The sequence below is a fragment of the Cucurbita maxima genome, unplaced genomic scaffold (genome assembly GCF_002738345.1).
Source record: "Cucurbita maxima cultivar Rimu unplaced genomic scaffold, Cmax_1.0 Cma_Scf00021, whole genome shotgun sequence".
Taxonomy (NCBI): Eukaryota; Viridiplantae; Streptophyta; class Magnoliopsida; order Cucurbitales; family Cucurbitaceae; genus Cucurbita; species Cucurbita maxima.
This window is the reverse complement of record NW_019272037.1, coordinates 418,077-429,913: the sequence shown is the minus strand read 5'-3', so window position 1 is coordinate 429,913 and position 11,837 is coordinate 418,077. Positions and strand designations below refer to the sequence as shown.

The 11,837-nt window shown below is 36.8% G+C and overlaps 2 protein-coding genes across 6 annotated transcripts in view; both read left to right on the top strand.

The window, feature by feature from the left end:
* The window catches only part of LOC111495697 (glycine cleavage system H protein 2, mitochondrial-like), a 40,019-nt gene that overhangs the window by 25,090 nt on the left and 3,092 nt on the right, over positions 1–11,837 (top strand). The window contains exons 3-5 of one of the 5 annotated variants that reach the window (XM_023145858.1): positions 187–330; positions 1,518–1,777; positions 3,346–3,460. In XM_023145858.1, the coding sequence (XP_023001626.1) occupies positions 252–330; positions 1,518–1,777; positions 3,346–3,460 (454 nt within the window). In that variant the 5' untranslated portion in view covers positions 187–251. Of the gene's footprint in view, positions 1–69; positions 331–1,517; positions 1,778–3,345; positions 3,630–11,837 lie in introns of those variants that run through there. The other 4 variants (XM_023145859.1, XM_023145860.1, XM_023145856.1 and 1 more) reach the window with 4 other exon arrangements.
* On the top strand, positions 4,152–10,703 carry LOC111495654 (pentatricopeptide repeat-containing protein At2g35130). The gene is made up of 8 exons (XM_023145783.1): positions 4,152–4,265; positions 4,995–5,179; positions 5,261–5,493; positions 6,478–6,727; positions 7,178–7,323; positions 8,563–8,768; positions 9,096–9,220; positions 10,057–10,703. Coding segments are annotated over exons 1-8 (1,731 nt in total). The 5' UTR covers positions 4,152–4,263; the 3' UTR covers positions 10,641–10,703.

Here is an 11,837-nt window from a genome sequence, read left to right as displayed (position 1 = left end):
GTTTGAATCATATATATTCCCTTTACTTTTGGACTAATGCGTATGATCCCACATCCAACATAACGAAATCGACCCAAAATACGTAAAATGTAAAGTATAAAACCAAGAAATAAAATGAAAAAAACAAAAATATATTGTCTACCAACCCTATAGTCCTATGATATTGATCCCACATTGCTGATTAGCGGCGACGGCAACTCAAATCATTAAGCAGAGAAAAGGGTTTTTACAGAGCACTTTAAGGTCCATCAATGGCGTCGAGATTGGTTTGGGCTTCAAGAGTTGCTTCATATCTCAGGATCTCAATACCCCATAGAGGGTTTGCTTCTGGTGAGCCGAACCCACGTTTTTTATGTGCTGATTTTCCTAATTCTTTCTCAGTTTTGATTAATCTGTTTGTCTGGTAGATGAATATTTGAAACTGATCGATCTTCTTTTCACATTCGAAGATCTCAGTTTCCATTGATGGGTTTTGTTTATATTGCCGTTTGTTTGATCAATGGCTGACCCTTTTCAAGATTTGCAGGATTTGTCTCTGTTTTTGGGTTCACAGATGTTATTCTACTGCTAAATCTACATCTGTTCATATGCATTATGTTTTCACCTTCCATTTGAATTATTGTGTGATGAATCCCAAACATGAGATATTGTATTCTACTTTCATTTTTATCGCCTTCCTTTGATTTGTTCATGTGTTTTTATTTCAATCTTGTTATATGAACTAACACCAGTGCCTTGGTGAACTTTCTAGCTGCTGATATCGTTCATTATGTAGTTTTGATATCAATCTTCCTCCCTGATTTTGCTAGTAGATAGACTCTATGCACATGTCGTGTAACGGCCCAAGCCCACCGCTTACCGATATTGTCTTATTTAGGATTTCTCTTTTGGGCTTTCCCTCAAAGTTTTTAAAACGCGTTTGCTAGGGAGAGGTTTCCACACCCTTATAAGGAATGTTTCGTTCTCCTCTCCAACCGATATGGGATCTCACAATCCATCCCCCTTGAGGGCCTAGCGTCCTTGCTGACACACCGCTTGGTGTCTAACTTTGATACCATTTGTAACAGCTCAAGCCCACTGCTAGCAGATATTGTCCTCTTTGAGGTTTTCCCTTTTGGGATTCCCCTCAATGTTTTTAAAACGCGTCTGTTAGGGAGAGGTTTCCATACCCTTATAAGGAATGTTTCGTTCTCCATTCCAACTGATGAGAGATTTCAAAATCCACCCCCTTTGAGGGCCTAGCGTCTTCGCTGGCACACCGCTTGGTGTCTGGTTCTAATACCATTTGTAATAGTCCAAGCCCACCGCTAGCAGATATTGTCCTCTTTGGTTTTCCTTTTTGGGCTTCCCCTCAAGGTTTTTAAAACATGTCGGCTATTGAGAGGCTTCCACACCCTTATAAACAATGTTTCGTTCTCCTCTCCAACCGATGTGGCATCTCACATGCCACTTTTATTTATTGTTTTCAAGCTGTAACATGAGTGTAGTGAAATAACGTGTACCTCCAATTTGTGCAGTTGTTAAGGACTTGAAGTATGCTACCTCTCATGAATGGGTGAAAGTAGAAGGGGATAAAGCAACGATTGGCATAACTGATCATGCTCAAGATCATTTGGGTGATGTTGTCTATGTTGAATTACCAGAAGTTGGGACCTCTGTTAAACAGGATGGCAGCTTCGGTGCGGTAGAAAGTGTCAAAGCTACCAGTGATATTAACTCTCCTGTGTCGGGGAAAATCGTTGAGGTCAATGACGAGCTCAGTAGTTCCCCTGCTCTGGTTAGTTCCTCGACCGAATGTTCTTGCTCTTAATAATGATCTGACAATGGCTCTGGAAAGATTTAAGTTCATTTTACTTCTTGTTTGCACTTTTTAGATAGTTTAAGATGGATTCTAGCTAGCAATTGACTTGAGTCTTAGTTTGATTACTTGATATGTATATGTTAGAGGTGCACTAGTATCTCTTCTTGTATCATGAACAAGTCATATGAGTTTGCATATTGCAGATTCGAAGTTCTTTGGATTCTATACCTTTCTTTGACCATATTCAGGAGACAGCCTGCCAATACCGTTTGATGTTTTCTTAACAATGATCGTTTCTTTGATTATCTTCCCCTTTGCGTCTACTGAAAATTTTCTAGTCATTTTGTGTGAGATCCCATGTCGGTTGGAAAGGAGAACAAGTGACAGCAAGGATTCTGGGTCCTGAAGAGCGGTGGATTGTGAGACCCCACATTGGTTTGAGAGGGGGCTGAAGCATTCCTTAGAAGGGTGTGGAAACCTCACCATAGTAGACGCGTTTTAAAACTGTGAGGTTGATGACGATACGTAGCGAGCCAAAGCGGACAATATATGCTAGTGGTGAGTTTGGGCTGTTACAAATAGTATTAGAGCCAGACACCGGTGGTGTGCTAGGGAGGATGTTAGGCCCCGAAGAGGGTGAATTGTGAGATCCCACATCGGTTGGAGAAGGGAACGAGTGCCAGTAAGGATGCTTGGCGGCCCCGAAGGGTGGTAGACTGTAATATCTCACATCGATTGGAGAGGGGAACGAAACATTTTTTTAAGGGTGTGCAAACCTCTCCCTAGCATACGTGTTTTAAAATCTGGAGGCTAACGACGATACATTACGGGCCAAATTGGACAATATCTGCTAGTGGTGGGCTTGAGCTATTGCAAATGGTATCAGAGCCAGACATTGCAGTGTGCTAGGGAGGATGCTAGATGCTAGGGCCCTAAAGGGGGTGGATGGTGAGATCTCACATTGGTTGGAGGGGAATGAGGGCCAGCAATGACGCTGGGCCCTAAAAGGGGGTGGATTGTGAGATCCCACATTAGTTGGAGAGAGGGGATGCTAGATGCTAGGGCCCTAAAGGGGATAGATTGTGAGATCCCACATTGATTAGAGGGGAATGAGTGCCAGCGAGGACGCTGGGTCCTAAACGGAGGTGGATTGTGAGATCCCACATTAGTTGGATAGGGGAACGAGTGTCAGTGAGGACGCTGGGCCCTAAAGGGGGTGGATTGTGAGATTCCACATCAGTTGGAGAGGGGAATGAGTGTCCGTGAGTACGCTGGTCCCAAAGGGGAGTGGATTGTGGTATCTCACATAAGTTGGAAAGGAGAACAAAACATTTTTTATAAGGGTGTGGAAACCTCTCTCTAGCAGACGTGTTTTAAAACTGTGAGGCTGACGGCGACACGTAACGGACCAAAACAGACAATATTTACTAGCAGTGGAGTTGGGCTTAACGCATATATCCACAGCAATTCGTTTGTTTATAGCATTTTGTTTTGTTTTGTGTTGTATATGAGTATTGATGAATATGTGTGTGTTAATAATGTAGGTGAACTCAAGCCCATATGAAAACGGATGGATAATTAAGGTGGAGGTGAGTGACAGTGATGAACTGAAGAATTTGATGGACTCTGAGCAGTACTCCAAGTTCTGTGAAGAAGAAGATCATTGAAGATGTCAGCAGCCTTATCACATCAGTTGCTTTTCCTTCCTTTTCTTTCCTTTGTAAGACTCACAAAAATGGTGGAAATTTCCCCACTGATATCAATAATTTGATCCATTTGAAACTGCATTCTCTATATTTTCTGTTTTGGTTGGTCGGGCTCAGTTCGACTTCTGGTGGCTCGGTACGCTCGGTACGCTCGTTTTGATCATTCTGCACTGTCCCGAAATTGTTTTTGATGTAATTAAGGCCAAAAAATGTCGGTATAGCTGTTTTCGTTCATGCTTACTTTTAAGATAAATAAATTATGTGAGCGTCGTGAATATATTTCAAGCTCGATTTTATGAATGGATGAGTCAAGCTCACTCGATTTTTAATATCTTTTAATTAAAAAAAAACTTTATTCTAAATATTTAACGGGTTTTTTTTTTTTTAATTTAAGTATATTTTTAAAATTTTAAAAATTATTTCAAGATATAAACCAAAATTTGGAAGTTAAAAAAAGGATTTTTAAAAGTTAAATGATATTTTTTAAATAAATTAAATGTATTAAACTAATTTTAATTGAAATTTTGAAAGGAAATGTTTTTTTTTTTTTTTTTTTTAAGGATAATAAAAAAAAACAAAATGTTTAAATTTAGATATTTTTAAATACAAACAGAGCTCCACTCCACATTCCCTTTGTAGAGATAAAAACCCACATGGCCACACCAATGCATATCTATAATGGACGTTGCCATAACTTTTCTTCTTCGATTTGCTCAATCTTTCATCCACCTGCTGTAATCTCTTCTCGGCGCTTTCATGTAGGTTCATCAGCTTCTCTCCTCCAACTTGTTTTTGTTTCGTTTAAGCTTAGGACCTTTGTCTTCCCCTATCAATTTCACTTGCAAACACTCCAATCGTGGGCTGCAACTTTGTAATTCTTTACGGTGTATGAGTGTATAATGTGGTTTTGAGTTTGTGTTGTTTATTCGTCGGTGTTTTAATCTGGCAATGGAAGCTCAATTGGAGAATATCGGATTGTTTTTCCGAATATTTCATGTTAGTCATAAACGAATCTGTTCATTGTTGTGTTGGAATGAGTCATTATAACTTCATCTAGATTTTTTTCTCTCTCTTTGTTTATGGTGTTTTTGTGTAGTTTGATTTTAAGAAGGATTTGTGTTTTGCACACATTTATGCTTAAAACGATCGATCTAGTCTAGTGTATTCTTTCGTTATCTTGAATGGTTATGGCAACATGTCTATCTACGATTGTAATGAAAGCAGATGGAAGCCTGTAGTTTTATTTATAATGTATGCTTTCATTATCTTTGGTAAATTTGTATGGATAGAAGCCTTTTTGAATTCGTTATGTGTAAATTTGTATGGATACACTGCAGATTGTTGAAGTGCATTTTACTATATATACTCATAATGTATGCTTTCATTATCTTTGGTTGTTATGCCAATGTCTCTACAGTTGCAATAGATACAGATAGATTGTTTGTTTGGCGTTCGCTAAGTGTATATTTTTATGAAAAACTCTGCAGGTTGATTTTTGGAAGCGTAGTTAACAACATATACTTACAACCGAGATGTTGTGGAACTGATTTCAGATGGACAGTAAAATGTGCAGAGAATGAAGTTGTTGAGAAATCCAGACGTGATGGCGTTTATGTTGATAAACGCGGAAAATTGAGAACCTTCAATCGCAAAAGATTGTCAAGAAAACGATGTAAGATACGCTACAAACTTGAAACTGTGTTTTGTATTTTTAACTTTCGCGTATATTGATTTTAATTATCACTTTGTTCAGGTGGTTCCTTGAGGGGACGAGGATGGAAGTATGGATCTGGTTTTGTTGATGGGATATTCCCTGTTTTGGGGCCTACTGCTCAACAGATTATGGACTTTGTTAGGGAAGAAGTAGATTATATGGGACTCTGGGATTTTCTTGACACGCTACCTGCCACTAATTCAACTTGGGATGATATCATCAGTGTAGCTGTGCAACTTCGTCTCAACAAGAAGTGGGCTCCAATCATATTGGTAAGAATTAGTCTGATAGTTCAGTCATGCAACTAACCAAATCCAAGGATTCCTCAACTTCTTTGCTTTTTCCTTTGGAAAAAAAACCTGATAGTTTAGTTAGACATTAAGACACATAGTTATGCAAATTTGTAGGGTGAGAGGATGTTGAGGATTGTTGGGAGGGAGTCCCACATTGGCAAATTTAGAGAATGATCGTGGATTTTATAAGTAAGGAATACATCTCCATTGGTATGAGGCCTTTAGGGGAAGTCCAAAGCAAAGCTACAAGATTTTATGCTCAAAGCGGACAATATCATACCATTGTGGAGAGTCGTGATTCCTAACATAGTATTAGAACCATGCCCTTAACTTAGTCATGTTAATAGAATTCTCAAATGTCGAACAAAGAAGTTGTGAGCCTCGAATGTGTAGTCAAAAGTGACTACGTGTCAAACAAAGGATGTACTTTATTTGAGGACTCTAGAGAAGGAGTCAAGCCTCGATTAAGAGGAGACTGTTTGAGGGCTCCACCATATCTCTCAGGGGAGGCTCTATGTGTATTTTATTCGAGGGGAGGTTTATTGAGGATTGTTGGGAGGGAGTCCTACGTTGGCTAATTTAGGGAATGATCATGAATTTTATAAGTAAGGAATACATCTCCATTGGTATGAGGCATTTTGGGGAAGCCCAAAGCAAAGCTATGAGAGTTTATACTCAAAGTAGACAATATCATACCATTGTGGAGAGTCGTGATTCCTAACAGAGGAGCTCATGCAAACTGGATGAATAATTAAAATGGATAAACAAATCTCAGGTCTCAATGTTCTTTCTTTTTGTGTGTATGACATAGGAGGAGTTCATGAAAGCTGGATGAATAGTTTGAATGATTTAAATAAATATCAGGAGAGAGAGAGAGAGAGAGAGAGAGAGCTTTATGCATCATAATGGCTGTGTTTTGTGCAACTTGTACTTGTACTTATTTTTGCTGCTGAAATTCTATAGATATGTGAATGGATATTGAACAAAAGCTCCTTCCGACCGGATGTGATTGTGTACAATCTACTTATGGATGCTTATGGGCAGAGATCCCTGTATAAGGATGTAGAATCAACATACTTAGAACTTCTTGAATCTCATTGCATTCCAACCGAAGATACTTATGCACTTCTTCTGAAGGCCTGTTGCAAATCTGGATTGCTAGAGAAGGCTGAAGCTGTCTTTGCTGAAATGCGAAAGTACGGCCTTTCACCAAGTATGTTTATTACTCATTTGTCATCTGCTACGAAGGAGCTAGTATTATCAACTTCTTGCTTAGAAATTTAAGCCTCAATTCATATCAAAACATGTGCCTTAGTATTGAATTTCTCTTCAAAGATAATTCTTAGTCATACAAAAATCTTGCACGTGAAATCATATCTTGACCATTAAATTATTCTTGATGCATCATATTCTTTTGTTTTTTGTTTTTATAAACAAATCAATGCTGCCATGTCATGTCAATTCCAGTAATTATTTGTTTTTGAGCTTTTAAGTAATTTAAAGTAGAGTTTGTTCGGTATTTCTTACTGTTTTAAATATATTGATGATACTTTGAAAGTAAAGGATGACATTGCTCCAACTGGCGTGAGAAACTGAATGTTTACTTGCAAGATAAATTAACATAAACAAATAAAATTTAAAATTTATGTCAATTGTTATACAGGTGCAATTGTGTACAATGCTTATATTGATGGTTTGGTAAAGGGTGGAAACAATGGCAAAGCAGTAGAGATCTTTCACAGGATGAAGAGAGATGGGTGCCAACCCTCTACAGATACTTACACAATGTTAATAAACGTATATGGAAAGGTGAGCCCAAACAGGTTAAATTAAGAACTCTTTTATCAGCATTTAAAGTTCGTTATGTCTTGTTTGCTTAAGTACAGTTATGATAGATCAAAGAATATCTTGCTTACTGAAGCGTTTCAATTCTGTTTTTGGGCTGCAGTGATATCTTCATGAGACTTTTAAAAATATTTATAATTATTTTTTTCGACTATACTTTATCATACTTAATAATTCTTCTTTCCTTCTCATTTTCTGAATCTGAATTTGTAACTTTTGTTAATTTAGCAGCGGGCTTCTTGGTACATTTTGAAATGTTAATATTTTGTTTTCACTTTTCATGAAAATAGTTTATAATGAAAATGAATAAGAATAAGGAAAAGGCATTTTGAATTGCTAACTACTTCTGGGAGGATCATCTGGTTTTTGGTCTGGGACCAGGGTTAAATTAGGTGAATGAACCTCGTCATGCCATAACAAGCCACTTCATCAAGCCACACTAGAGTAGATTCACCATGTCTGGTTTATGTTTAATTTGGGATTCTTGACACAAAGAAAACTTAAGGCCGGAATGCAAGTTAATGTGGTTGTAGGACAGATCAGTTTATCCAATAGAAATCCACTCTTCAATTTCTTCATCCTTCAAGATCCCTCTCAACCTCAGGTCTCATGACACGTTATGAAAGGACCAATATTGAGGAAGGCCATAATGCCTTCTCTTCCAAAGAAAATCTCCAAATCCACCAAGAAAAAGCGCCATATATCTGTACATAAGGTGGTTGACCATCCCTAGGCCATCCCTTTGAAATGAGAGAGACACCATTCTCCAGTTAATTAGGTGTGCCACACCATCCAAACTTGATCCTTCATTTTCTAAGGTAGATTCTAATTTTCTTCTCAATTTCAAATACAATATTGTTAGGTGCTTCAGCACGAGGAAAAATAAATAGGAAGGTTAGAGTGAACCAACTAGCTAAAATAATTTGGCTCTTTTGGAGAGACAAACATACTTCAGTTGTCGAGCCTACAAGAAATCTTTTCCAACACCAGATGTGAAAATTCATTGGGCTTAGGAGTACCTAGCAACTAGAGGTCCAAATATTAAAGAGAGCGGTCTCCAGCTGGGCATCCAAAATCCTCATTCACTTAGCTATCTTTAAGGCCTGAAGCTTCTGTAAAATAATGACAATCTTATGTAGATTTGAAATTGGTTTTGATTTTTAATCTTTTCCCTTCTAGCCTAATAATCTTAGGTTTATGCAGGAAAGTAAGTCTCATGTGGCACTAAAGATATTTGACGAAATGAGAAGTCAAAGGTGCAAACCTAACATCTGCACCTTTACCGCTTTAGTAAATGCATTTGCTAGAGAGGGGCTTTGTGAGAAAGCAGAAGAAATATTTGAGCAACTACAAGAAGCTGGTTATGAACCGGATGTCTATGCTTATAATGCCCTCATGGAGTCATATAGGTAAAACTAATCTGGTACGATTTTCCTGTAGATATAGTCTTCATTCTTAATGGTGTTTTCACTGTTCACTTCAAAATGGTCGAGTTTTTGGCTGGTATATGGACCTTGATGGCTAGTGAGCTTTGGTAGGCAATCGAAATTTAATGTTCCTCTTCTAATAGTTACAATATTTCTGATCTAAGAACAATGTTGAAGAATTGATTATAAATTTGATGTTTTGTGGGTGAGCTTTATGTTTTCATGCATTAGGAATATTTAGAGTACCGTAGTAGCCATTCGATGTAATCTTTTCCTTATTAAAAAGCATACCTTTTTGGTCATTTGCAGTCGTGCTGGCTATCCATATGGAGCAGCAGAAATTTTTTCACTCATGCAACACATGGGGTGTGAACCAGATAGAGCGTCATATAATATCATGGTGGATGCATATGGAAGAGCTGGACTTCATGAGGGTATGTAAACTTAAGGATACATTTAACAGTTCTTCCATTGATAATTCATTATGACGTCAAGGTTTACACTCATTGCCGAATACATATTATCAAAATCTGGTATTAAAAAGAAAGAGAGCCAACTCAAATAATGTATGTTGTGTTAGGAATCACAACTCTTCACACCATGGTATGATATTGCCCACTTTGAGCATAATTCTTCATCACTTTGCTTTGAGCTTCCCCAAAAGATCTCATACCAATGGAGATGTATTCTTTCCTTATAAACCCATGATCATTCTCTAAATTAGCCAACGTAGGACTCCATCCCACCAATCCTCCCCTCAAACAAAGTACACTGTAGAGCCTCCTCCGAGGCCTATGGAACCCTCAAACAACCTCCCCTTAATCGAGGCTCGACTCCTTCTCTGGAGTCCTCGAACAAAGTACACCCTTTGTTCGACACTTGAGTCACTTTTGACTACACCTTCGAGGTTCACAACTTCTTTGTTCGATATTTGAGCATGACTAAGTTAAGGGAATGACTTTGATACCATATTAGGAATCACGACTCTCCACAATGGTATGATATTGTCAACTTTGAGCATAAGCTCTCATGGTTTTGCTTTGGGATTCCCCAAAATGCCTCATACCAATGGAGATGTATTCCTTACCTATAAACTCATGATCATTCCCTATATTAGCTAATATGGGACTCCCTCCCAACATCATCAACAGAGAGCAATATGAAGGTTGCCTTGACTGACCAGGGAAGGATCTAAGTGTAAAAATATGTTTAAATTGAAGCTATCATTTTCTTATAATGCTTTTCTAACTCTAAACCTTATGCAATTTAGATGCACAATCCGTTTTCGAAGAAATGAGACGAATTGGGATGACCCCAACAATGAAATCCTTCATGCTTCTTTTATCTGCCTATTCAAACGCTGGCAATGCAGCTAAATGTGAAGATATTATTGGTCAGATGCATAAATCAGGGCTAAAACCAGACACATTTGTGGTGAACAGCATGCTTAATCTTTATGGCCGTTTAGGTCAATTTGAAAAAATGGAAGATCTTCTTTCTACCATGCAAAAAGGACCATATAGAGCAGATATCAGCACGTACAACATCTTGATCAATGTCTATGGACGAGCAGGTTTCTTGGAGAGAATGGAGGAATTGTTTCAATTGCTTCCAGCAAAAAATTTAGAACCCGACGTTGTGACGTGGACTTCACGGATTGGCGCCTACTCGAGAAAGAAGCTTTACAAAAGATGCTTAGAAATATTTGAAGAGATGATTGATGCTGGTTGTTATCCAGATGGAGGAACTGCCAAAGTACTTCTCTCAGCATGCTCAAGTGTAGAACAGATTGAACAGGTTACAAATGTTGTTAGAACAATACACAAAGATGTGAAAACTCTATTGCCTGTCTGAATTCATAATCTTCTGCCCTGTTTGTACATTCTTATGTTCGAATAGGATTGAAGTTCATTGTGATCCCACGTCGATTGAGGAGGAGAACGAAACATTATTTATAAAGGTGTGGAAACCTCTTTGCAAATACGTTTTAAAAATCTTGAGGAGAAGCCTAAAAGGAAAAGTCCAAACAAGACAATATCGGCTAGCTACAAGCTTAAACGGTTACAAATGGTCTTGAAGGGAAGCCTGAAAGAGAAAGTCCAAATTAGACAATATAAGCGAGATATGGGCTTAAACACTTACAAATGGTGTCAAAGTCTGACACGGGGCTATGTGTTTTAAACTATGGTACTCATCAAACCAATGAAAAAAATAAAAAAAAGACATAATCTAAAAGTTTCTATTAAAAACTTTATAGAAAAAAGTTGAATGATAATGAAATAAAATAAAGTATTTATTGTGAATAAAGTATTATTCCGAAATTCTTTTTCTTTTTTTATTATATTTGAAAAATATTATTCCCATTTTTTAAAAAGATGAGTAAATGGTAAGAACAAATTAAAATAAATAGGAAAATTCCAAAATAAGCACACAATTTTAGCTACCAAACAAAGCCCACCTATCTCCAACTCCCAGTTTGTTGCCTGTGGCGAAAGTGGGTTTATTGTTGACACGTTGACCCGCCACGTGTCATCTTCACTCTCAAACGTGGGACGAAATGAATTGATCACTTCAAACTAATTCATATAATTTGGACTTCATTATAAATCTATTTGAATTGAATTATATCCAAATAAATAAAAAAATATTCATGTTAATTTTAATTATTTGAAAAATAAAATTTTAAAATATATATTGAAATTGAAGACCGATATTAATTAAATGTTCGAAAAAAAAAAATAGATATTTTATGAATTAAACTTTTACTTTTTATTAAAAATAAAATTTAATAATGATCCCAATCCATCCAAACTAATCCAAAAAAATTATAGATAAATTTGATTGGATTTATTATTTAATAAATATTATTTGGGTTAGAAAAAAATTATCATTTAAAAAATATTTCAATAAAAAAAACTAAATTAAAAAATTATATTTTATTTCAAAAATATCATTAAACTTTCAAAATTATTTTTAAAAAATATTCTTTTTAACTTTTAAATTTATTTGAAAAATAGGTTTGAGTTTTCAAAATTTTCATTAAATACTTTT